Source organism: Thermobia domestica, chromosome 2 (assembly GCF_964235325.1).
Source record: "Thermobia domestica chromosome 2, izTheDome1.hap1.1, whole genome shotgun sequence".
NCBI lineage: Eukaryota > Metazoa > Arthropoda > Insecta > Zygentoma > Lepismatidae > Thermobia > Thermobia domestica.
Window position 1 is genome coordinate 49,495,739 of NC_137455.1, and position 26,658 is coordinate 49,522,396.

General features: G+C 33.7%; 1 protein-coding gene across 4 annotated transcripts in view; it reads left to right on the top strand.

Moving 5' to 3' along the window:
• Positions 1 to 26,658, top strand: part of LOC145671884 (glycerophosphocholine phosphodiesterase GPCPD1-like) — a 161,754-nt gene that overhangs the window by 131,567 nt on the left and 3,529 nt on the right. For all 4 annotated transcript variants that reach the window (XM_081741113.1, XM_081741121.1, XM_081741116.1 and 1 more), the window contains 7 exons: positions 4,101 to 4,266; positions 5,106 to 5,247; positions 7,063 to 7,288; positions 18,135 to 18,290; positions 19,657 to 19,787; positions 21,360 to 21,495; positions 24,260 to 24,420. In XM_081741113.1, coding sequence (XP_081597239.1) covers positions 4,101 to 4,266; positions 5,106 to 5,247; positions 7,063 to 7,288; positions 18,135 to 18,290; positions 19,657 to 19,787; positions 21,360 to 21,495; positions 24,260 to 24,420 — 1,118 coding nt within the window. The remainder of the gene's footprint in view (positions 1 to 4,100; positions 4,267 to 5,105; positions 5,248 to 7,062; positions 7,289 to 18,134; positions 18,291 to 19,656; positions 19,788 to 21,359; positions 21,496 to 24,259; positions 24,421 to 26,658) is intronic.

Sequence of the window (26,658 nt, forward strand, 5' to 3'; positions counted from 1 at the left end):
GCACTCCTTGATTTCAGCACCCTCTCTCCCTCTTAAAAAAACACACAATATAATGACTTAATCATATGTCAGTATCAAAGCAAATTATATGAATGGAATGGCATTATTGTAAAAGTCGATTTAGCATTAGATTAAGGTGAATAAAATCTCGTGATCAGTTTTAAGAAAACTTGTTGGAATGAAACCATGGCAAAGTGTCTGTCTGAGAAGCTACTTGTCCAGATAAGACAGTCTGATATTTTGTACTTGCTAAATCTGCTTATATTATCAAAAAATTAATTAAAATAATTTCTTTCCAGTTGCTATTAGTAGAAGAAAATATCAGTTGTGTCTTCCATAAACATTTCTTATTTCAATTTTATTGTAAAAGGGGTCTCTTATATAATAGCAAGAATCAATGGAAGTAAAGAAATTCTGATAAGAAAATCACAGGAACAGGTACCCGGACAATCCTGAAAATGTCAAAGCTAGTTTACTAGCTGCACTGTTTTAATACTTAACATTATTTTTCTTCAGACTAACGTGTCATTAAAGGAATTAAATTTAATTTGGATGAAGCATCTAAAATACTGTGGAAACATTCAGTAGGTACGACGAAGATTGGGAATCAACAGAATCTATAACTCACGGATGGAGTGGAAACAGCATCTACAGTTGAGTAACCTGGATCAATTAAATCGAGTTTACATTTTATTGAAATTCTATCTTCGCATATATATTCTGAGAATTACAGGAATTATAATTCAACTTTCATATATTCCAGGTTGATTTTTCAGTTACATTTTACGAGTTTGGCGTAAAAAGAATCCAGTTCTTGGCACTTCAAGGAATTTTATGCTTTTAAAACTGCGTCATTGATCTGCAAAATAATAAATTCAGTTGAATATCCATCTTCATTCTAAATCCTCTAAAATATTTGTTCGAACGTCTTCCTTAAGTACCTCAAGTACCTACAATTTCCAAATGCGTCAGTTAATTGTGGAATCTATATAATAATCTACGGATAGTAGAGCTTGGGGCTTAAATAGTGTACATTTTGTACTATGTACTAAATGGAAGGGTTGAAAATTTTCTCTAAGTGCCGTTACAGTGGAAAGATCATGTATTTTAAAATTATAATAGAAGTATGCGATTAAAGGTTTGATGTTCATATTTTATATGAAAGTTTATAGGTGCAAATTATATATTGTTTATTCTAATGTTTATATTCGGATGTACTCATATTAGTTACACGCATTTCTTGCACCGTACGCGTATTTATAATAAATCCAATTCATTTTTCGAAAGTAAAACTTACAACTTTTCTTTGTGTTCATCTCCGAAGGAGATAAGTATTGAGTGTGTGATAATTGTTTAGAAGATTACAGTAGGTTTCAATGCAACGTGAATAGCAGGAATTTAATTTAGATCATTTTGTTTTTCTCAAATTATCGTAAACGAAGAAAATGCTAGTTACTAGAATGTGTATTGATCTTCATCAAAGTTCTGATGTGAAGTTATTAGAATTGTAATTCTCTGTTGTGATTGTTCAGTAAAATTTGCAGTATTTCTTGTAAATAAGCATTTTATATATAATATACACAACCTTGCATTCATAGCCTTCTTTTTAACTTCGTTCAACCTTTAAAGTATTCTTCCAAACCTGTATGACTAAAATGGTATTATTGCTTTCTTTCATTCTGTCTTTTACAATCTACTTTGAAGAAATTTCAAAGTATACCTGCTTATCATTTTGTATAAATTGTTCGTGTTTCATTTTTTTCCGTTCCGTAATTCATGTCTAACGTTCCTTTTTCAGTTCTGACACTACTTTATTATAATATAAGTTTCTCTTCTGTTAGTCTTCACCTTCAATTTACATTTGTCCAAAATTGTTGTGGGTGTTCGTTTCTTTGGTCAGCTTCTTTTGTCCAAATATTAATGATATTCGCTGTGAATTACTCAGAACTTTAAAAGTTCTTTTACTAATAAATTTCTATCAAGTAACATGAATTTCTTCAGTAACACTAACGTTCTATTTTCTAAATACCGAATCACATAAATTGCTGTGTATTTATATTGAACTTTCCCAAGAAATTTTACATTATGCTTTTTTTTGTTTAACTGAGCTAGTGAAAAACCTTAGCTTGATTCTTTTAAAACTAATAATGTTCATATAATGCATCTTTTTAAGTTGTAACATTTCTTTCAGGCGTATGTATCGTTTTGTTCCATGAGGGAGATAACGACCAATATATTTGCTTATTTTATTACTCTAGTTTTGCATATATTAAGTTATTCCTAGGTCACATCAATTAAGTATCAAGAGAATTGCTTTTGATAAAACGTACACTATGCTGGTAATACCTTGAAAAAAAATAATAAAAAATAGTTATTTGATGATTGGTTTAATTGCGGGAAATCGTGGATAAAATTAACTGTGTATATAGTCTATGTTCAAGAACACTTCTTTAATTTTTTCTTCGTTTTAATGTAGAACTTGTGTTAATTGTGTATACGTGAGCAAGTGTGCGTGTTCATGCATAGTGCCCTGATTACATGTGAATTTAAGAGAAAGGTATATTAGAGAAATAAGGAATTTATTTTAGTAGTAGAATAATTAACGAGTTTTTGTCAGGAACTGAGTTGGTGAAATCTGAATCTGACTAATAATACATTTTTGCCTTTTTGGTTTGTGAAAATTCTGAGAAACGACTACTAATTCTAAGCTTCTATTTGTAATTTTCAGAAGCAAGTTAAGGGTAAGTGTACTTCTCCCTTTTATCTACGTGCGGTGGTCTACCCGTGGTTCCAGAAGCAGCAGATGAAGACTACTCTTGATGAGGGGTTCCAGCAAGATGTCAGCTTTTGTAATGGTAGTTTTCTCAAAAATTTTCCCTTATATTTGGCATTAAAAATAACTGACTAGATATGTTTAGGGGGAAAAAATTCAAAGTAGTTATTTTTATTGCGGTTTCATTTTGTTGCCAGCAACTGGGGAATTTTTTTGAGAAAACGATATATGCTTTGAGCAACAGTCTCACTTATTTTGGTCGTTATCAATATCTGTGGGCATTATTTAATGACTTATTAATGAAAATTTTTAAAGCAAATCAAAGTAATCGCGGAGACTGTTGCTCGTGAAGTTTAATATTCCATTCCCAAGGATTGTGGAATGCGTTGTGTGCAGCAAGATCCAACCCTGCTGAGAACGTGGCCAGTCCAGGGAAGAGGAACAGCAATCAAGGCACTTCTATTGTAATGGCTCAAGCAGCTTCATTATTGACTTTGTGACCCTTTTTAGTGTTAATTCATGTTTAAACCTGTTTATGACTTAAATCGTATATTGTTTATCACATATGAAAAAAAATTGGGCTTTATATGGTGCAAGCTGCTTGGGCGTGGATTTTTTTTAAACTTATAATGAGTAACTTGTGTCTCTTCTGAAATAACGCAAGAACCAGCGTAGAAGCTTTTGAGTCAACTTGAGAACTGATAGTTCAGTGATTGATTGACTGAAGGAAAGGAATTTCAGGCATGTGAATTTTTTTTGTTTCGTTTTTCTTTATTGACCTTTTTTTTTCACTTAAAAAGTTCATTTAATGAGAAGTTCTTCAGATAGTGCATGTTTAAATTTTATAACTTCTTCCAATGAAAATAACTTAGACGTTGCAAAAGATAAATTTTTAGGGGCATAGTTATTAAAAGAGAGAAAAAAGAAACGCTGTCTGTTCCATATATCTTTGCTAAAGCCCCTTCGATGGGTGAGTACATGTAGAAACATGCCTATTCTTACAAAACATTCGGTCTGACTTCGAATTCAGAGATGTTGCAAAATTCAGAACTATCGTGTCCATAAGATAGATTAGTGTATTTAATATAGTTTTGCTTAAACATATATATGTCTAATGGTGTAACATGACCTTTGACTATGTCTTTCCAAGGCCATGCTCATATCCATTCTGCTGAACCAGCTAGTTGCAAAGAAGCCAGCTCATCTGAACTGAAGATTTGCATTAAGTTGGCATGTTTCTCTTAATTGTATTCAATAATTGTATTGCTTTTTTTTCCTTAGTATAACTGATGCAATTTATAATAATATCAAACTTATTCTTTTGCAGGCCTACATGGTGGACTTCTACGCATACAGTTCAAGGGATCCCTCAGATGAGATCCCTCGACATGTTGGCTTCTGTTACATATTGCCTAGCGTGTTAAGTCAAAGTTTGGGACAGGCTATCGTGCCAATTACTAGTGTCAGACATCAGCCTATTGGACAGTTAACAGGTAAATTGCTCACAATTCGTCTTCGCTTAATATAAAATTGAAAGGAAAAGAGTTTCTGGCGCCGCTACTTCGCTTGTTAGAAGGAAATATAAGGATTTGTATACAGCAAAGATTTGTTTCACATGTTCCTTGCCCAACATATAGCCTAATACTATCTACTATTATTATTTCATTTTGCTGTTACCACTAAATTGAATGAAGCTGACACACAATCATAGTCATACGTCTTGGGAATAAAATCAGAAAAATAAAACACACTGCTGAACAAGAGTGCACTTACTTAATATAAAAACACATTTACACGTGACGTTTCGATCTTCTAGCCAAGATCCTCATCAGACCTACACTCCGAGTGTACGTCTGATGAGGATCTTGGCTAGAAGATCGAAACGTCAAACGTCACGTGTAAATGTGTTTTTATATTAAATAAGTGCACTCTTGTTCAGCAGTGTGTTTATTTTTCTGAGTGAAGCTGAATATCAGTAAAATATTCCAAGTCAGACATACATAACGTATACTTAACATTGTATCTTCAGTATATTATTGAGCGGGTCAGAGGAAAACAGTGTAATACTTTATACTTTTGAATAATATGGAAAAGAAAGTTCACATTTCCATGCAATGATTGTATATACCAAGTAACCTTTCCCTACTATTTGAAGAAACATTTTCCAAAATTAAACTACCGACATATTGTCCGATCTCAACCCATTCAACCTAATAACACTATTTCACCGGAAGTGGAGCTTATCATTGTCTTCTCTTGAGCCACTCAATTTAAGAGTGTTATATTTCATATACTAGTGGGAGTTGAAATATAGATTTTGTATCTCTTGCAGTGGAGTACATGGTAACGAAACCAATTGTCGGCTATGAATGTGACATGAGTAGGTCATATGCACGACACTGGAAGCATACATGGCGAGGACTGGATGTAGGACATCGAGGTTGTGGAAATTCCTTCAATTATAAGATGAAAGGGTGAGTTAACACTTAGGATGATTAATTTTCATATCTGGTTAATGCATATAGTTAGAACAAAAGAGTATATAAAAATTAAAACATGTTACTTACGAATATGATTGTTTAGAAGATAAACACACTATGGTAATTAAACAGACACATTTAGCTTTCAAAGAGCTCCTCTTTGGCTGTATGGTTAACATATATTCCATCTGCGTTGGAGACCCGGGTTCGAATTCCGGTGGCAGCTTACGTGGTTCGGTTCCCACGTTAAGCTGTAGGTCCATGTGTCATATAACCTGGTTGTTGAGAAGAGACGCTAAAGTGCAAGCCAACCAACTACCAATCCAGTTTTACGTACTAATAGGTTAAGACTTCAGAGTTAATCATATGTTTTTGTGTGTTCTGGTTAAATTATGTAGTTATTCTGTGTTTGAAGCATGGTTACTCCCACAGTCCTTTGTCTTTCTTCCTCGTGCAGTTTGAAGGAGTTTATGAATGGAAACTTGAATCTATAATCTTTACAGGAATAATTATAATTGTGAAATACGTTTAAAAATATTGACATCTGAGAATGAGATTGAGCTAGTCAGGGGTTTGGATTACAGCGATAGATCTGGAATGGATGTTCACCCCATAATAAAATTCGTTATTATGGTTTTTGTGTGGAAGTTTCTAAGACCCTTGCTTATTTAATGTTAATATTGGTTCCGGATATAATAGTCTTAACCCTGCGTTAGGCGCGTATGTTTTTGTTGCACGTTTAGGCGTGTGGATGACAGGTGTCACCCATCTATTATAAAATATCTAGAATAAGTAAAATCGTGTTTAAATGACGATTCTTTCATTTGTTTGATAAAATGCTAATTATAGGCCATAATTTTGGTTGTATACAGTGTTCTGCTGAATACAAAGGACTTTTTTTTTTTCATGACTACTAAACTGCTTGCAAACATATTTTACACAAATGTCTTTGAGATGTTCTGTACACATCCATCTCTTACATTTCAGGCACCAATTCCTTGTAGTTTTGTCTCTTCCACTTCTACAGATATGACAACGTTCTCTGGAGCCTGATGGTTTTCAAGATCGACCATTCCCTCTTCCTCAACACCAAGTAAGAATCGAAGTTGGCCCCTCTTCCCAATTTGAACTGAAACTTGGGGAATAGAGCATCGGTGTTGTATTTGAGATTTAGTCACTTCCCAGGCGATATCCTCCAAGAAACTTTCCTTCCTGACAACTGAGGTGAACTGGTATTGAATTTCAGGATTCAGTGCATTCATTGCACATATACTTAGAAAATAAAATTTAAAAAAAAAAAATAAAATAAAATATATCACCATGGGCCATCTTGTACCGTTACAGCATTGGGTGTCGCTTGCACTAATGCAATCAGTTTCATAATCACTGTCATCAGAACACACCTCCAACTCTTCCTTCTCAGGCCATTGCAGAACAACGTTTTTATCTTTTGTCGTCTCTCCCTTCCGATGTTTTGATATTTTATTTGTTATGCACATAGGCGCGCGGTTGTCAGTTGTCATCCAAACACGCTGCTGCAGAGATAATTTATTTTTTACAAACTGTAGACGGGAAACATAAGTGTACTACTGCCGCCACATCAAACACTAACAATTAACGTTCAGCTACTGAAAAGCGCGACTCCGAACACCAACACACAGTGTTGCCAGATTGAGAGAATACCTGTCACCCACGAGCCTAATCTAGGGTTAAACCTGTAGCATAATTCTTTAAAAGAGTTCAGATTAGTATGTGACAAAGATGAATCCATATTTGCTAATGCATTTTTTAAAATTGTTTCCTGTGTAGGTGTACTAATGTGAGGGAGAATACTATTGCATCACTATCTTATGCTGCTTCTCATGGCGCAGATTTTGTAGAATTTGATGTTCAACTGTCGAAAGACCTTGTACCAGTAATCTATCATGATTTTCATGTGCTAATTTCCATGAAGAAAAAGTGGACGGAACAAGATGAGGATTTACTAGAGTTGCCTGTGAAAGAACTTACATTGGAACAGCTCCATATGTTAAAGGTTAGTAGTTTGTTGGATGTAATTCCATGTTGTTGTTTGGTTTTATGTGGAAGTAATTTTAAACAGTACTAGAATTCCATCCTCGTATTTGTAATATTACTGCAGATGTAGTAAGTAGTTTACACACTTGCAAAAAAAAAAAAAAAAAAAAGTATACTCGCTAAAAAAAAAATTCAAACTGAACATTTCAGCAAAAAGCATTGTATTTCTTAGCACAGATATTTCCAGGAAACAGACGTCTGTGAATACATTCCGATGATTATCTGCTTCTGAAAGTCATAAATCTTCTATATCCAGTAATCTTCCATGAAATGCTCTTACGTCTATATACTTCTCTCTATGAGCACTATCCGTGCCATATGTATCTCACTAATTATAGTTAAAGGAACTCCTTTTCTAAATCTCACTTGTTTCACCAAGGTTTCATTTCACTTTACTAATAAACGTAATTGGTCCAAGAAGTGTAACAAAACTGGAACTATGTGGAATCTGTGCCATTCTCCAATGGTTACCTTACTTAGTTTGAGTAAACTTAAAACTGAGCACCGAAATGTCTCCGTAATCAGTCAGTAAGGTTTTTGTCTGAGCCTTTAATTTACTACTTTTCATTAAAACCTTCAGATCCTGTGATGTGATTGCTTGAATTCTGTTCCTTAAATTAGACAGATGGAATCTGTGCTCTACAAATTGTCTTTTTTTTTTTTTTTTTTTTTTTTTTATCTGCTTTTTCAGAAGATTGAGATTCCTTAAAAACTTAAGTATTTAGTCCAGTCAACGAAGGAAAGAATAGAAAAAATAAATCCTGTAGTTTTGAAATTAGGCAATTGTGGAGGGCTTGCCCTAAAAGGGAGAGAGGAGTTAATACATTTAGATTTTTGCATTTTTTGAGGAAAATGACTTCCAGTTAGCTACTACTTCACTACTATTTATCCAAATTACATGGGTTATATGCCATTCTCTTCAGAGTGAAAGAAACTTTAAAATGGTATCATGGGTATGTGTGCATGGTTTACAAAAAATAAGGGAAAATTTGGCATAAATAGGGATATTTCCCTCCAGAAAACCCCTTTTTTCAAATGTGGCGCCTCGTGGAGCAGCTCCGGTTATAGGTACCGTTCAAAAATGCTATGTTCTATACCTAATAAGTGCAACAAGTTTTATTCCAATATCTAGAATAGTTACGAGGAGAAAATGTTTCGTTTTTATGTATATAAATAGGACAAAAGTAGGACAAAAATAAAACTTTTCAAACACAATACTTTTCATCCGAGTATCATGGTTTTGATTCTCTTCAGAATGAAATGAAGCAAGCTTTCAAATGGTGGCATGGGCGTGTGTGCATGGTGTACAAAAAAGAGAAAGTTGGGATAAATAGAGATATTTCACTCCAAAAATTCCCCTTTTCGAATTTAGCACACTCCGGAGCGGCCCTGGGTACAGGGACCAGAATATAATCTTCCTTGGAAAATACTATGGTCTATAGGTAATACGTGTACCAAGTTTTATTGTAATGTATAAAATAGTTACGAGGAACCATTATTTATCAATCCTGTTTAACAATAAATAATTCCTTTAACATTAAAAAAAAAAAAAAAAAAAAATCACTTTCAAGCAAGCATATAAGTTCCACCCGGGATATGTATGTCTGGCACAGCTTGTTCCAAAGTATCTTAAACGATTAAAGGTAGCTCTTTTCAGCTTCTTAAAATTCTCAAAAACTATAGAGAACAGCAAAATGATTTCAAGTACAAAATTAAACTGCGTTAATTTTGTACTTGAAATTCTAATTGTTAAAGGAATGTCTACAACTTGTATCAGTGCACTGTTATTATTTCTACATTATTTGAATATTTTACATTTTATTTCTTTAGTACAATTCCTATGTATAATGTATATATTCCATCATTGGTATAGATTTTAAGTTTGAACCTAAAAATATTCTGGTTTTGAAATGCATAGTGATGTTAATCTACATGTTGGTTCTGGCTAGTTTGACAGAAGTTCTTTATTGAGTAGAAATTAAAGCTATGCTCAGTGTGTCTAGAAATTGAGGTAAAAAATCTTTGACATTATTTGAAAGACTGGAAGAAGTATGGGCGTATTGCATGGGACATGGGAACTTTACATATTAAATGGTTCGAGACTGCGTAAATATAACATGTGAACATGACCAGTAAACATTTAGGAACAACGTAGAATAATAACAGTGCACCGTTACAACCTGAGAAAGCATTTTTTTTTTCGATAATTAAAGAAAAAAAATATTCCTAGGAACAGGAAGCCGACTCAGTGTCCAACAGAAGTTGATAGAAAGTCTCATCGAATATATGTGGTTCATAACATGCTCTGCATCCCCAATTCGTTATGTGTCTGTTTTTCTGCGATGTTCATATTGTTTTTGATTAACAAGAAAATTTCATTTGCTTATGTATGAAAGATTATGTAGTAAAAAATCTTTGTGCAAGATTAATGTGCAAAATATTACCTCAAAATAAATCTACATGTCCACTGTAGGAGTTGGCAGTGTTTGCTTTTGAATTTCATATAATGACATGAGTTTTAGTGTTTTAAATCAAAACATTAGCATATTGCATTTACTCTGTTCCCTGAAATAATATCGAAAATTATTTTACGGTAAAACTTAAGTAGATTTTACACTAAACTAAGTAATACATATTGGAATACATAGAAAAGTCTTATTGATAGATTGAGGAGGCCTCGAAGCCGTATCTGTCGCTTGCTTTCGAGTATTTTACTAGTTGAGCTAGCTTTATCAAAATATCTATCATAGTGGATTGTGACCGTAAAGTGTCAAAGATTATTTCACTAGAGGTTAATGTACAAAGCGTCAAAAATTCAGAAGAAGGAAATTCATCATGTTGCTGTTAGGTCATTAAACGAATAATGTGCTCGACAACAGGGATATAATTAGATTGGCGTCCTCACCAATCGAGCAATCAAGACTTTTGTGTTCCGATATTGTTCCATACCTGTGTTAAGTGTAAATGTATCGTAGATAAGTTGAAGATCATCCACTATAAAAAATCAACATTAAAATCATGGGAATTACCAAATATATTGTGAGTGACGAATTTAATTCGATTGACTAACTTATTCGCATGTACAATAAAGAAAAGAACTCAAGCTTACATTAACATCTGTATTGACTAATTAAATTACATCATACTTAATCTATTCAAGTAGTAATCTGAATACATAATTTCTTTGGTTTCATAAGGTTTGTAATGAGAGATAATGGAGCTTATAGAAACAGTAATCACTTCTGCAATTGTACGTTGTCTAATGCTAAAAAAAATCTTTCTTCCGCTTCTGTCTTCAGATTTCTTTGCTGTGAAACAGATAACTTATAGTTAATGGTCTGTTAATTAATATTTATGTTAAGTTTAATTGTTAAAACATTTAAATTAATATATTATTTATGAAAGTAGATTGTTACTTGCCTGTGAGTCGTTCTCTCTCTCTGCATGGATATTGGAGCAGAAAGAAGTTGGGTAATAGTAATTCGTTGGGTGTATCTATTTTTTTGTATCGTTTTGTTTAATGTATAATCCACTTCCCTTTCTAGTAGACCAACTATTTTGACAAAGTTGCGATAATCCATTAATTCCTGCAGGATATTCACTTACCGCATACATTCAGTAAAGTCCTTCACTTTTGTGATTGTGACACGGTAAACAGCTGGGTAAGATACGCTCGATACTTGCATTAGGCAGACTTTTCTGAGCATGCTTTGATTCAATGTTTGGTACCCCCTGCTTCCAATACACACCGTGCATAATATAATCAGGACTGAATAATTTGCAATAATTGAGTACGCACGCATTAAAACCCAAGTGATTACAAGTTCCATATAAAAGAATTGCGCTTGTCTCGGCTTTTGTTTTGGTTTCATAATCTATAACAAGAAAGTAGAGATTTTTCACGTCACTCAGATCCAAAATCATCATGTAAGGTAGGAAGACAGTTTTGTTTTTACATTGTTTTCATTATAAATATTAGTCTTGTGCATGTAAAAAAAAAATAAATAAATAAAAATAAAAATAAAATAAAATAAAAAAATAAAATAAAAAATGCCATCACACTCATAGTACATTATGCAGGCTTTGCAAACACGCAACATTTTAACAAGTGACTTTCGATGTCGTGGATCTTTTTTCATTTGAAAACTAATATTTAATTGGATTTGCATTCACTGTATTTTCAAAATAAATATCTTTAAAAAATATAATAAATATCTTTAAAAAATATTTATTTCTTAATATAATGAACTAGTGGAAAGTAATAACATGTTGATTATTGACGAGGAATAATGTTCTAATCACATGTTGTATTTATCCAATAAGGTATCATGTAAAAAGACACACACACAGCGATTAAATGCAATAATGTAAACAGTTGAGAATTGTTACTTTCCTTCGTGAATTAATGGTTATCATCTTACAGCATGTAAGTACAGCTGTGGTGTTGTCCTTTAATGTAACTGTCATTGTGCAAGATAGTGTGACGGGGAAGGGCTTGTTCTATGTGAGGTGAAATTGCATGATGGTCTATGTACCAGATTCTAGTTTCGACGAAATTCGGAACTACTTAAATAATAGACCCCGCCCGAAGTTTAAATTTTGAATTTTAAACGTAAAAATGTGCAGTTTGTTAAGCATGTTACTAATCATGATATCTTCGCATAATACAAGTTTATAAAATACATAATTCTATAGTGGATGTTATTATTACGATAGTACATTAATCTTTCGAAAGAAAATACAAAAGAACTTTAGTGTATACGATAGAAATGTGCCTTCAATGTAAATATTAGTTTTAAGTTAATTGAGGAGATAATGCTAATTAGCATCTGTCTTGTATGACATCAGTAACATTGGTACATACGGTCCTGGATTCGATTCATTTGAACGCATCACGGTGATTAGGATTCTACCGTAAACTAATCCACGTCTCATATAGTCTGAATGTAGAAAGAAGCGTTAAAAATCCAATCGAACCAAGTAATCAACAATTTTTGTTTTAATGGTTCATAAATAGTTGTTTCTCGTCATCTTACGAACAAAATGACTGTGTAGGTGAGAATCAGGCATAGACAAATGTTTCATGAGGTGCTACTGTAGGTCAGAAGGGCAGTACATTCTATTCGGCTTAAACTATAATTACCTGTTCATAACATGTCGAATAAGATAATAACGTTGTTAATGTAGAAGCAACTAACTAATTGTGCGATATCCCAGTTATTATCTCTATGTAATCAATTATACACACACACATACTTACTAATAAAATTAATTTGCAATTTACTAACACGCCTTGAAGTCCTTCTATAGCATAAAATACGAATGTAGAATTGCACAATTACTGCTGCCAATTCATAAGGAGCTGCGGGGAAAAAGTTTGTTTTTTGTGATGTCTGTCGCTTTTTGCTTGCTTGCTTATTTTCATACCTTGTTGAGAATGATATTGTAAACAAGTGATATGCAAAGCAATATGGAAATAATATTTATTATGCACCCCAGAGAATTGTAATTAAAAAAACATATAATAATTGCGTTATGTACAGGAAAGAGTTCATGCTTAGAATAAAGTAACTTCAGTGAACAAACAGTATCATTTTTTATATGTAACTTCTACTTCTGTTTAAGCTAAATAAAGGAACGTAAATTAATCTGGTATATATATATATATATATATATATATATATATATATACCAGTATCATGCACTCATTATAATAGTCATATATACGTGTTTACTGTGCTCCTTCTCAAATGTAGCACACTTAATATAGAAAGAAAACTTTGAGAAATATAACGAAGTCCCATAATTGTATCGCAAAGTGTAGCATTTAATTCTTGTGTAAGAATTTCTGTACGCACGAATTGAGTGTTTTAATTGTTAATACTTAAATATATTTTCTATAATTACAAAACTATATAAACAATGAATTGTCTGAGGGATGATGTTTAGACATATTTCCGAAACGGACATGAAAAACAAATTACTTCCCAATAAATAGTGACATCACTGCACAGCAGTGGAGACACTACAAGCAGGGCTCCCAGCTGTCCTATTTTCCTATTTTTTCCTATATTTTAGAAATATGTGTATATTTTTCTATATTTTAATCTTGTCTTTTATTTCCTATATTTTTCAGTGATTGAATTATTAAAAGTACAAGCCAAGGGCAGTTTCAAAAATGATTTAAATTGCTACACATTAGCAATATATTAAATATGTCTTAGCATTTTTTCTGAGGGGTAGTTACTAATTTTCACTATTATTTTTTTAATTTGCTTTTTCCTATCCTCCCATGTCCACATTTTTTTTTCTCCTTTGTTTCCTATGTGCTTATCTTCCCCAGTGAAGCTTAGCTGAAGAACCTTGCCATTTCTCCAGTTTCTTATAACGAAAGCTGTGTTAGCATTTTATTTCAGCAGTGTGTGCAGCAGTATTGGCTAGGCATTGAGATGTGTTGGTATTCACCAACATATCCCATCGCCTTCCAATACGGCTGTACATAATATGCAAGGTTCCCACGCGTCCTGGAAAACTTGGAATTAAAAAAGTGTCGTGGAAACACCCTGGAAAAGTTATGAAAAACAGAAAAATGGTGAAAATCCTGGAAATGTCCTGGAAATTATTTATGAACTGGAAATGTCGTGATATTTGCTGTATAACAGTTGTTACAAATGTGTGTATATAATTTCCAGAACTATGATGAATGAAATGCTATTGCATTACTTATTTCAGAGGGAAATACGTTGATCAAATAATTCGATGCTTAATGAGATTCAAATATTTTATTACAGAGAAATAAGTTATCAAACTTCTTTTTTCACTAGAAAGATATGAAGTAATGAAAAATAATGTTCATCTGTAAATAAAAAGAACTAGAAAGATAGAGAAAAAGTTAATATTTTTACGTGCATCGATTGAATTTACGTATTCAAAATTATATACGAATAACGACATGTAAAAAGTATGAAATGTCCTGTAAATAAAGAGTTAACTATTTCTTTGTCTTCTGAGGTAGTGCGAATATGTAGGAATTCTAACAATATTGGATCTGTGTTTTTACTATTTTCAATAACAAATAGTTGCCCATTGAGGTGAAGAGTGTTTTGACCTTTTCTTACAATACATGCATATTTTTTTCTGTGCTTCAGAGCTTAATATTTTATTGTATGAACCAAACTGTCCTATTTTATAAAGCAAATTTGTCCTATATTTTTTCAATGTCCTGCTGGGAGGCCTGTATAAGTGATTTTGCTAAAGTCCTTTCATAGTGCTAAAGTCCTTCTTTAGTGCTATGTGGTAATAATTTTGTTATATAATTAAACCGGAATAAAGTAAATGATAATTAACATTATGGACAAAAAACTGGAATAATTAAAAAAATAAGCTTACGAAAAACTGCCATGTTGTTCCCAGATCAGAGAAAAGAAGACAAAAGGAATAGGAATATCTAGTCAAGAGTCGCGGTTAGTATGATAAAAGTGTGTGTGTTTGGCGGACTGCGACTATTGATCGGAATTCCTTTTTTATTCTTTCTAGACTTCCATACTATGCTATGCATAAGTATGGGAAGCTTCATAGAGCGAGTGTGTCCGTCTGCCTCTGTGTCTTGTCAGAGTATAAATGGTCAGACATACTGAGAAACGGATTTCTGATATGAATTCAGTCTCAAGAATGAGGTTGGATCTTCTCCCTTATAACCCTTTAATTCAAACCGTAAGTGGTAGAGATAAACTATTTCCGTTTCAGCGTTAATTCCCATAGAGCAAAGACATTAATAGTAGCGAGAAGCATTCATTACGCGTCAAAGACGCGGGAAACTCGGATTCGATTCCTGGCGGAAGCTCATGTGTTTCGAATCCCATGTTAAGCTGTAGGTGCACGTCTCATATAGCCACACTGCTGAAAGAGTCACTAAACTCTCAATTCAATCTTATTAGCTAGAAGAATAACTTGTAATCGATTCAGCATCCCGAGAAAAGTTCCATATCCACTCTTATTTCTCTATTGAAACCAGAAGTGGTAGAAATGAGTATGTAATATGGATTTAGTGTGTCAAGAATAAGTCATCTTCAACCTCAGTGCTCTTGTTCAAACGAAACTGGTAGAAAACTGCGATTTCCGGTCCCAAACCATACAGAAGAAATGGTTACAGGTTTTTTAAATATGAATTTAGTGTCTCAAGAACAGATTTTCTTTCCACTCTTATCTATCTATCGAAACAGAAAGTGGCAGAAAGCCATTACCACTTCCGGTTCCAATATTGATTCCCATATTTAAAACGGTAGTAGAAGTAAAACTTTTTTTTTTTTTTTTTTTAAATACGAATTCAGGATCAAAGAATATGTTCCATCTGAGTTCGTGTTCTTCTGTTGAAACCGGAAGTATAAAAACCAGTACAAGTTGCGGTTTGAATATTGATTCGTATTAACCAAAATTGACTTATTTTCCCAAGTGCAGGTTTCATCTTCAATCTTATTCCGATAGGTCTACTTCGTCCGGTTCCAATATTGAATCCTGATAGTTTTTGCGTCTACCATACTTTCACAATGTGAAACTTTTTTTTCTTTCTTTTTTTCGTCCCGAGACCAAATGATGATATTGTTTTTATGTGTTTGTTCATAGTATTCTTGTCTGCGACTTTCTTGTAAAGCTACTTTTTTAAACGTTCTTTTGTACTTGTTTACTGGATTTATGTATAATAGTGTATTGTAACCATGGTTGTAACTGCTGACTATTTTAATACAAGCATCCTTAGCAAAGGTTTTTTCCCCCTCATAATAAATGCTAAATATACTATTATCTTACTTCCTAAATGATTCAGGCGCTGTTTTTACTTTGCGTATTTCAAGCCTGCTTATCAAACAATTGCATGTTAATGAGCTCCCTTATTACTGCGTAGCTCTTTTTGTATTAATGAGTGACTAATTTTGCAGCGTATTCTCTTGCTACACATTTGAGCTGCAGATATTTCTTTTAAAAGTAGAGTTGAAGTCTGTTTATCTTGTTATTTTTACTAGTTCATGTATTTCACGAGTGTTTTAAACAAGTAAATTCGATTTTCGTGGCAAAATCTTAAAAAAATATAAAATAAAATAGGAAAAAAATGTAGTTCTAACTGCCATTAATTACACGGAATGCTTGGTATGAAAGGTTTACAGATTAACTTATTCAGTGAGTATGTTTATTACTCAAATTATTTGTCAATGTTAGTCTAGTTTATTTGGCAACTACAATAACAAGAACAAAAACAAATCATTTTAGTACTGAATGATTAAATTTTGCGGATAGCGTATGCAGACAGAAAGCAAAATCAAATGCCTTTCTTTTCCTTTTTCTTAAACTAATGTAAGATTTTTTTAAAAAGTTTTTTTTTGTCTTGTAATATTCATTTGATCCCGAATGAATCGTCTTTCTAGGAATGAGTTAAACTTTTCGAGCTAAGGTCGTTTTGTGATTTATTTCAAATTTCATCCCACCATAATGGAAATTTAATTTAAAATTATCATTTTGTATTTCTTTAATCGAGATACAAGTTTTCATATAATTTTATGAACCACATGGGCAAGGAAGTGGCTACTTACCCGACTCTACTTGCTAGCCGCTTAGCTACGTTAAGTAAATAGTTAAACTGGTTATGTATAGTTTAATATAGATATTATTCAGTTTGGTGTAGTTTATTTCTGCTCTCTTTTGACTTTTACTCATTAATAGGACTAGGAACGTTTAGTTTTTTTATTTTTTATTTATTTATTTATTTTAATGAATATCAGTTCAGCTCCAGGCAATAAATGGTTGCGAAGAAATAAGTAATAACTGAATACCAGTTGTTAATGTTCAACACGGACCTTGTTACTCCTTAGTACAGATATTAAATATTGTACAACACGCTCTTTTAGTTTGAAAGTTAAGAGAATTCAAATTTAGAACGTACTTTCCATTGACATATCAGATTTTGGCCAAATGTGGCATATATGTAGACCTTGACTTTTGTAGTAGCTACTATCCGTATCTAGCCACTCTTATTTAAAACCAAGTAGGGACGACGTATATTAGGGACAGTATTATATATTATTGTATATTAGGGATAGTATTTTGATAAATAATACGAATGCAATGTGTCGGTTTTGTGTTCTGTAATCGCATGTTAATTTTACTTAATATTTAACGTTATGTTTCTTTTCACTAATGCACTAAGTTAATGATAATAAACTGTTTGCTAAAATGCTTCACAAATATGAAGGTTTAAACTAGCATGGATACATTTTCGTGTATTAATGAATCAAAACAAATATTAGATGATACAAACTGTAACATTTCTTTTTAAAAAGCACATATTCATTAGTGTTCGTGCAGTATTCGAAAATCTTGTATGTGTTTTAAATTGCAGCGACTTACTTCGCGTACTTTTTTTTATTAAAGTAATGTTAAACTTTCGTGTTATAAACATGAATATGTAAAACTTAGTGTATTTGTTGAAATTCCGCGTCTTTTTTGAGCACCGAGGCTATATGGGATACGGATCTACAGAAGTGGAATCCGAACCACCGTAATGCGATCAAATTTGTGTGCTCTACCACCGGAAATTGAACCCAGAACCTTGTGCATCCAAGATGCACGCCCTAACGACGAGATCAGTGGGGAGGACACATGAATAAATGTATCTTTATTACTTCTTGTGGAACTTGCAGAATATAATTACTCTACTGGCGAAGCCTGTAAATTTTTGTGATCTTGATGTTTGCTTAATTTGCCTAGATTAACAGTATAATGTTATTTCCTGTTGTAATTTATATTGTGATTTCTAGGTGTACCACATTGAGGAAGGCAAAAACATGACTCAGAAATTCGTCAACGATGATCTTGAAGACCACCAACCATTCCCAACCCTTCAGCGTGCTTTGGAGACGTTGGATCAAGAAGTTGGCTTTAACATCGAAATCAAGTGGACAATGCAGTTGAAAGTAAGTTTTTTTTTTTTAAGTGTACAATATCAACCAGATAATGGAGGTGAAACTGGGTGGGATAATACAGTTAGAAACATCATGTAGTTTGTAAACGTGCAGTAAGCAGAATTATGTATTTACGACATAATTTAATTAAAGAACACAAATTTTAAAGCGTATACCAGTGATGGTGCAACTTCAATTTCTTGCAGGAATAAACAAAGAGGCGAAGAATTGTTTGGGGAAGGGGAAGCAATGTTTTTTTTTTATATCGAAAATGATAGTTTTATATTACAACATGTCTTAGAGCATGGGCGCCGATCCTGCGGGGTTTGTGTCGGCCCCCATATTTGTATTAAAATCCTCATTGATATTTTGTTACATAATATCTGGCAACGAAACAGGCATACCTGAACGCCCCTTCCCTCCAAAAGAAAAAAAAAAAACAGCGCCACTAGGAGCAGGCGTTGTCAGCAAGGGGGCGCTAACCCACTTACACTCTCCTTCTTTGTCACCGATGTGATGAAATTACGTGACGCATCCGATCATGTATTGATTGCATGACGCATGAGTTTCCTATGTGTGAAGTCCCCTTCAATTCATTGGTAAAGAAGCTAGTAAACTTAGTTTATGGTATGCATGTTTTATTGTCGGAGAAATCTAAACCGGAACGTGATTAGAAATGGCGTACCAACTCGAACCAACTTTGTTTTGTCTTATATCGATTTCCTTATCACTAGAACATTTGAATCAAACTGACATACAATTATGTCATTCATATAAGATATAGTAATGTTAGGTATGTCCCTCTTGTTTTAATGTGTTTTACGCTCTCATTAAGATGAAAACTTTTATCACAACAGTTGGCCACTGAAAGTTGATTTTCTTTCTCACTCGATGTTTGGCAATAATGTACCACGTGCTGATTAGTTTACATCAAGCTCAATTCCACTGCCGCTGATTAAAACGTATTCATTATTATTACTTCAGTGTTTTATAAGTTAAAATTTCTTCCTTTCTTTTTTTAAATTATTCATTACACAGTACCTCAAAACCGATCATTTAGATCATACCATAATAAAGTCCATATAAAATGTAAGACTTCATAGAGAACCGTTTTCTATGAGTCTAAACAACTGTGTAGTTTAGTGCCTCTTATTCATGTGTTTTTGGTATAGAGATGTGGGGTAATGTACTCTTTCATTTATTAATTACGGTTTAGTTATCATTATGAATTTATGTTCCTGTTGATAGATCGCGTAGTAATATAGTTCTTGTTCTTAAAAGCTAAGAGAAGCATTTAATTGATGCGTAATGTTAAGAGTTAAAACGTAGTTGAATTCTGTAAAAAGAAAAATCTAATATTATTTCGTATTTTTTGTAGGACGGAACATATGAATTATACCATCCATTTGATCTGAACACATATCTTGATATTGTTTTGAAAACAGTATTGCAGTATGGTGGCAATCGAAAAATTGTGTTCTCGTGTTTCCATCCCGATATCTGCTCCATGTAAGTATATTGATATGTTATTTTTCCACATACATACGTACATATTTTGAATTATTCTATCTATAAAACTTCTAGATTTTTCTTTTAATTAACAATGTCAGAAATTTTATTCATAATAGGTAGAATTACATTGTAATTCAGAGCGAAAGTCCGTGACTAACATGCAGTTTTCTTTTTACTACTTTAAGACCCACTACGACACATTGTTAGACAGAATTTAAAAGTCTTAACTCATTATCTACCATTGTTTTTTGTTGGGACATTTATATTTTATTTTCATGATTAATAACAGTGGGTGTATGTGTTGTTGTCTTGCTGGATGTTGATATACAGAGGAAAATTATTTAGCATTGTTGGTTGTCATTTAAGTTTATAATTGATTTATTACCACATGTTTCTTGTACTGCTGAATGTTATCATTTGATCTTAAGAATTTGAATTAGCAACAGGTTTTTATTAAATCTAACTACGTCGGTATAAATATTTATAGTTCAAAGGAGAAGTGGAACATAACGTCTTCAGTTTTTTATTTTATTTTATTTTTTATTTATTTATTATTTATCTTGAGTAAGTGTTAAATGTATTTTTTCTGCAACGTCCCATTTGTGGGACATTGGCATAACCTAATTGTAACTTGCATAATATTCATAAAGTGTCATAACTAGTGGGATTGCCAAGGTCCTGAAAATGGGACAGGCCTTTGTAAAGAACCTAAGCCCTGAAAAATATTAATTGCTTCTAAATCATCGCACTTATTATCAATGAGGCAATGATCAAAAATTTATTGTGAGTAATTTTGACAGGTAATGAGTTAGGCTTCTAGTGAAAAATTGAAATTACTGTACACTGTGAGCATAAAGTCTTGCCCTGATTACAAAAATTTATTACGGAATAACCGTTGGACAGAATAATGTAAATTCTGGTCCGTTACATAGGTTAGTATTATAAGTTTTTTCTAAGACCAATAGATGGCACTAGTGCTACCCAAGAGTGACGCGGTACGTTACTTGGCGCGCGCGGGTTAGTTGGCGAAATGGCATCGAAGCAGGAGAAAGCGCAGTGCGTGCAGTGGTATCACAAAAGCAAATCGACCATCAGTAACAGAAGTAACGTAAGTGGTCTTTAAAAAAACTTGTAATACTAACCTATGTAATTGAGCAGTATTTACATTACTATGTCAAACGGTTCTTCTGTAATAAATTTTTGTAACAGAGCAAGACTTTATGCTCACCCTGTATTTTCTTGGAAGCATCGATGGCAGTATCACTCATGGTGCGTTATATATAAAGGGAAAGTGTGGTATGCGCCTATATACAAGTAAAAGAACGTTACAGTACTTTTGAAACGGTGTTATTTATTGCACTCTGATGCTTAGTATACGATGTGTGAAATTTGAAGAAAAATGCAGTGGCCCAGAAATATTAAGATTTCGTTCGTGTTGTGCTTATAATCCATGCTAATTCGAGTATTCTTTCAATCGTGTGTTTGCATATGATATATGCAGTGTAAGTGTAAGAACATTACGTTTTCGGATGTTTCATATAATAGTTAATATTATTTTTTAAATTTCAGGATTCGTTTAAAACAGAACAAGTATCCTGTCATGTTCTTAACACAAGGTATTACTACGAAATATCCACAATATCATGATGGTCGTACGCATACAATTCCAATGGCTGTATACTTCGCTCTTAGTTCTGGTCTTTTGGTGAGTAAATATAATACCATTTGAGTACAATATAGTGTCTTTCATAGAGACGTAAAAGATTGCACATGATCCGTAAGGCTAGAGGTTTTCTGTGTGTACATGCATGCATTTGAGATTTATGTCATATTTTCTGTCACCTTAATGGAAGAAATTCTTTTTATATTTACAACACAGATAACTTTCAAAAGTGTTTTCACTTAGTATCAAGAGACAAATGTCGTGGCTAACGCTCACGCCTTGGTGTCACGGTTCGATTCCAGAGGGAGATCCTTGAAATTAAAACATATGACGGTGGTGTCTGTTATATTCAAGAAAATCCTAATGATCCTATATCCTTGAAATTAAAACATTACGGTGGTGTCTGTTATATTCAAGAAAATCCTAATGATCCTATATTTTGTAAGCTGCTTCGAAATTAAAGTGTTAGCTTTCATAATTTATAACTGCAAGTTCAGTTGGAAAACAACCATTAGGAAGACCTAGGCGCACGTGGGAGAACAATATTAAGATGGATCTCGCAGCAATAGGAAAACAAAGTAGAAACCGAATCCAGTTGGCTAAGGACAGCAAATCAATTTAGAGCTTTTGTGAACGCGGCATTCAACCTTCGGGTTCCATAGGCCATAGAGTGAATTAGTTAGCTTTCGTAATTTCGATCCAGAAACTGATTCGGCAGGAGTGCAATTCGAATCACACTGTAGGTTTAAATTATAGGTCTTTCCCTCGCATAACCTCGGTGCCGAAAAGGCCATTGAACTCAACTAAATGAACCAATTCATCTCATGTTGGTATTCGTTTGTGAGAACGCCCTTCTGTTTTACACGAATTTTACTTATTAATGCCTTGAGCATTGACGGAAACCACAGTACTTGATTTATACGTATTAACAGTGACCACTACTCCTATAATGTCCAGATCCCCAATTATCTGTCGTGTAGCGCTTACTGTGATTCCACATTTGACAAAATTCTCCATGTTGGTAGTCTTAAAATCACACAGTCACCTCGTCCTTAGAAAGAGGGTAGAGGATCAAAAAGCACTTTTTATTTCGATTTATTTGTTAACGGATTTACTTATTTAATTAGTTAATTGCGGTGGATTAAATTGAACAATTATCACTTTAAATTTTATTTAAGAATATATATTCTTCTCTCTATAAGGTAAATAATAAGAGTGCTTATTAGAATACCGGATTAAAATACTTTCATTTCATATCAGTCAAGTCCATTGTATTTAGTAAATAGAAAATATATATGTATCAGTGTGTATATAGTATGTGTGGAGGAATTCAACAAAATTGGGTTTGCTTTAGTAATTTAGAGGATTATCTCATGACTAGCATTCGAAGTTAATGTCATTCTTTATATGAAGAAGCGAGATAATATAAGATTTTAAAAGCATTGGTTTTAAGAACACTGTTTTCCATATCTCACTGTTCAGTTTCATTATTTTGATACTTCTAAATGTCCAAATATTTCATTTTTCTGCTATCATTTATTATAACTGTAAAAAATAACACTTATATCGTATATTTTACATCTTTAAATTTGGTTTGTTATCAGGGGCATGTGTCCATCCTAAAGAAACACCCAATATCCAGATTGATTTTATAAATTCTTGTAGGGTAATTTCCTCAAAATTGCAGTCATGTTGGGGACATGACACATAATTTAAAATTAAGTAATTGAAATTAGGACGAAAGAGAATTTAAATTCTATAATAATTGTGTGTACAACCTGTAGGCAGTTAGATCATCTTTGTTACACTAAAATAATTTACGAAATATAAGCTCTTGTGTAACTTCTAATTAATCGGGCAAATGTACAGGGTGTCTATCGGTCACGAAAGTCACGAAATCAGAAAACGGTCATGAAAGTCAAGAAATTTAGCTTTTGGGTTATGAATTTTTTTTATCTGTACAAATATAAGCACAGACTGGAAAATTTTGTTCTATAAAACGTCAAAATTCACCACCAAAACTGTCTTTATGATGGGCTTTAGACGCTACTAAATCGCAAGCAAAGCATTCTTCTATCGCATGCATGAAAATTCGGTCTAATTTGCACCCAAATTCGCTCTTGAGAATGTTACGAAATTTTATGGTTTGGTAAAGAAAAGGTCACGAAAAAGTCACGAAATTTCATTTTGGAATTTTAGTAGACACCCTGATGTAATAATTTTTCGCAATTCTAAACATGGTACGTCCAACTCGTCAGAAAATGTAAAAAGTGTATGTTCTGATCATCGGAGGTAGAAATTGCACAGACCGAATCAAACTGGTCAGAGAAGAATAAGAAAAGTTAAAAATAAATCTTTACTCCAGAACTCATCTTAGTAGGCTCTGAGTCTGAAATTTCCAGTCAAACTCATATCCATGAGACATTTAATTAAAAAAAAAAAAAAAAAGTAATACTTACTTCCACCTAGTGATTAATCAGATTAAAATCGTTGTTACATCAATCTATAAAATAAACTATTCTGTGTTTCTTTAAATTTTCTAGTATTAGATGTTATCCGTACCAGCCAATTGCTTCCTTATAAAATATGTATAAATTTAAAAAATGAAAGTAAGAATCTCAAATAAATTTAAATATTTCTAACGATAAGCTTCCCTCTGAACTCTTGGAATAATGTTCATAATTTAAACACATGAAACTGTTGGAAGAGGAATTTTCGTGAAATCTCTTGTTCACTCGTTGTAAGTAAAGTTGTTTTACTGGTATTTACGTATTTATCTAACGTAATCCCTTATCTTTGTCTTTAGGGTATAAATGTGCATACAGAAGACATCTTGCGGGACCCATCTCAGGTATCCACTGTGCTGAATACTGGCCTTGTTCTCTTTTGTTGGGGTGACGACAATAATGATAAGGGCACCATTACTCATTTGAAGCAACTTGGTTTACATGCTGTGATATATGACAGGTAAATAGCATGATAGATATGAAAGACAAATGTACTTGGTTTTCAGTCTTTTTTTTTTTTTTTTTTTTTTTTCACCAGATCCAACATACAACACTTTGTCTACGTCACTTAGTTCATATTAATCCCACGTTTTGAATTAAACTAAATGAATTTTGATGTCCATAATTCTTGAAGTGGAATTCGCTCAAAGATGAAGTGAATTAATTAATTTATTTATTATGTGTTTACTTTTCAGCAATTTCTCTTACGCATTTAAGATACTAATATTCCCTAGCTATTTTAGTTCTCCGCCTAGTTTCAGTAAGACGGAGAGTTTCATCATGGACATGAGATGAGTTCATGTTTAAACTGAAAGGTGCTAATTTCTTACAAGGAGATGATTTTACGTTCGGATCTTACTCTTAGAGAAAAAGAACAGCAGCCATGGACATTTGAAATATGATTACACTTGTATCACATGATAACACGCTTGTTAATGATGCGTGTGTCTTCTCGTCAGAGAACGGCTGTACTAAGACTCGTTATCATCAGGTCAATTGTTCCCTTCAGGTTCTGTAGTTGATACTTTTATAGATCCTTAACTATTTCTTTTAAAGAGATATTGAGTGATGCTGGAAAGCAATGTTCATATGCAACTATCCTTCCTTCCAATTATTGCAGCATCGTAGTTTTCAGTTCGTTTCTGTTTGTAATATATTTATTTAACTTTATAAGAAATTTTCGAATAAATCAAATAGATTTATAAAGGTAACCAAGAAAGTTCCGTCGCTTTTTGTGGAAGTCTGTGTTCAAACGACCCTCACACCGTGACTTGAATGCGAATGAAGATAAAGCGAATGTCAGTTGATGTGGGTATATGCAACATACTACCGTACCTGGTTGTGGCAGTTCAGTTACACCGTGAACTTGCGTAAGGACCGAGTGAAAATGTGACCTCTACAGAGCGTCATAAGGGCGTGTATGCTGTACGAGTTCAAAGTGGGGTCAAACACCGCTGCAGCGGAGCGGAAAATATGCCAGGTCTTTGGTGAGGGTGTCGTGACTACGCAGACAGTGCAGCGGTGGTTTAACAAGTTTAAGGACGGTGTCGAAACACTCGAAGACGCACCACGTGCCGGAAGACCAACACATGTACAAAATGAAGATCTTCAGGCAGCAGTTGAGGCGAACAGTGGCCAGACATGTGAGAAACTGGAACTACAATTCAGTGTGAGTAGAGAAACCATTCGGCAGCACCTCATTAACTTGAGAAATACTACAAGTTGGGTCCCACATGATTTGTCTCCGAGCCAAAATGCAACGCGAGCAGACATCTGTGTTTTTTTGCTGTCTCGTGTGAGGAAGGAGCTATTTTTGGACAGGGTCTTGACATGTTATGAGAAGTGAGTCCTGTACGAAGCTCCACGGCGCCGTCGTCATTGGTTGCATCCCAAGAACCGGTTCCAAAACAGCCGAAACCAGGATTGTACCAGAAGAAGGTCTTCCTCTGTGTTTGGTGGACTGCTGGCGGCATCGTGCATCGGGAACTGCTACCAGCTGATCAGAGTATCAATGCAACTGTCTACTGTCAGCAGTGGAGCCGTGTTCAAGAAAAACTCAAAACTGTTGAATCGCAAAGGGGTCCTCTTGTTGCAGGAAAACGCTAAGCCCCACGTGGCTAGGATGATCCGGGACACCATTCTGTGGCTTGGATGGGAAACAGTATTGCATCCGCCATACTCCTCGGACATTGCACCGTCCGATTATCACCTGTTCCATTCCTTGGACAATCACCTTAGAGAACACCAGTTCAAATCCCTAATAGAGGTGCAAAATGCACTTGATACCTTCTTCGCTTCACGGGCCACCAAGTTCTACCGCGCTGGAATCCATGGCCCTCCAAAACGTTGGCAGAAGGTCGTCGATGATGATGGGGACTATTTTTGGTCTTCGAGGTACGTCTTAGGTGACATATGAATGTTTGGAGGTGCTGGGTGAAAAAGCGTCAGAACTTTGTTGGTTACCTTTATAAGATGGTGGACAAAATGAGAACTATGGGAAGGATATATAGGATTTCTTCATGTATAAATAAAACAAAACTGACCAAAGCACTAAATACAGGGAGGTGCAAAAGTAGGTATACAATTATAAGATTTCTTGTTTTATTTATTAGCAGTTATTTATAAGGTCACAATCAGGGTGATATAGGAATTAGAATTAGTACAATCCCTGAGGTTCTCGAAGTGCCGGCCCAGTGTT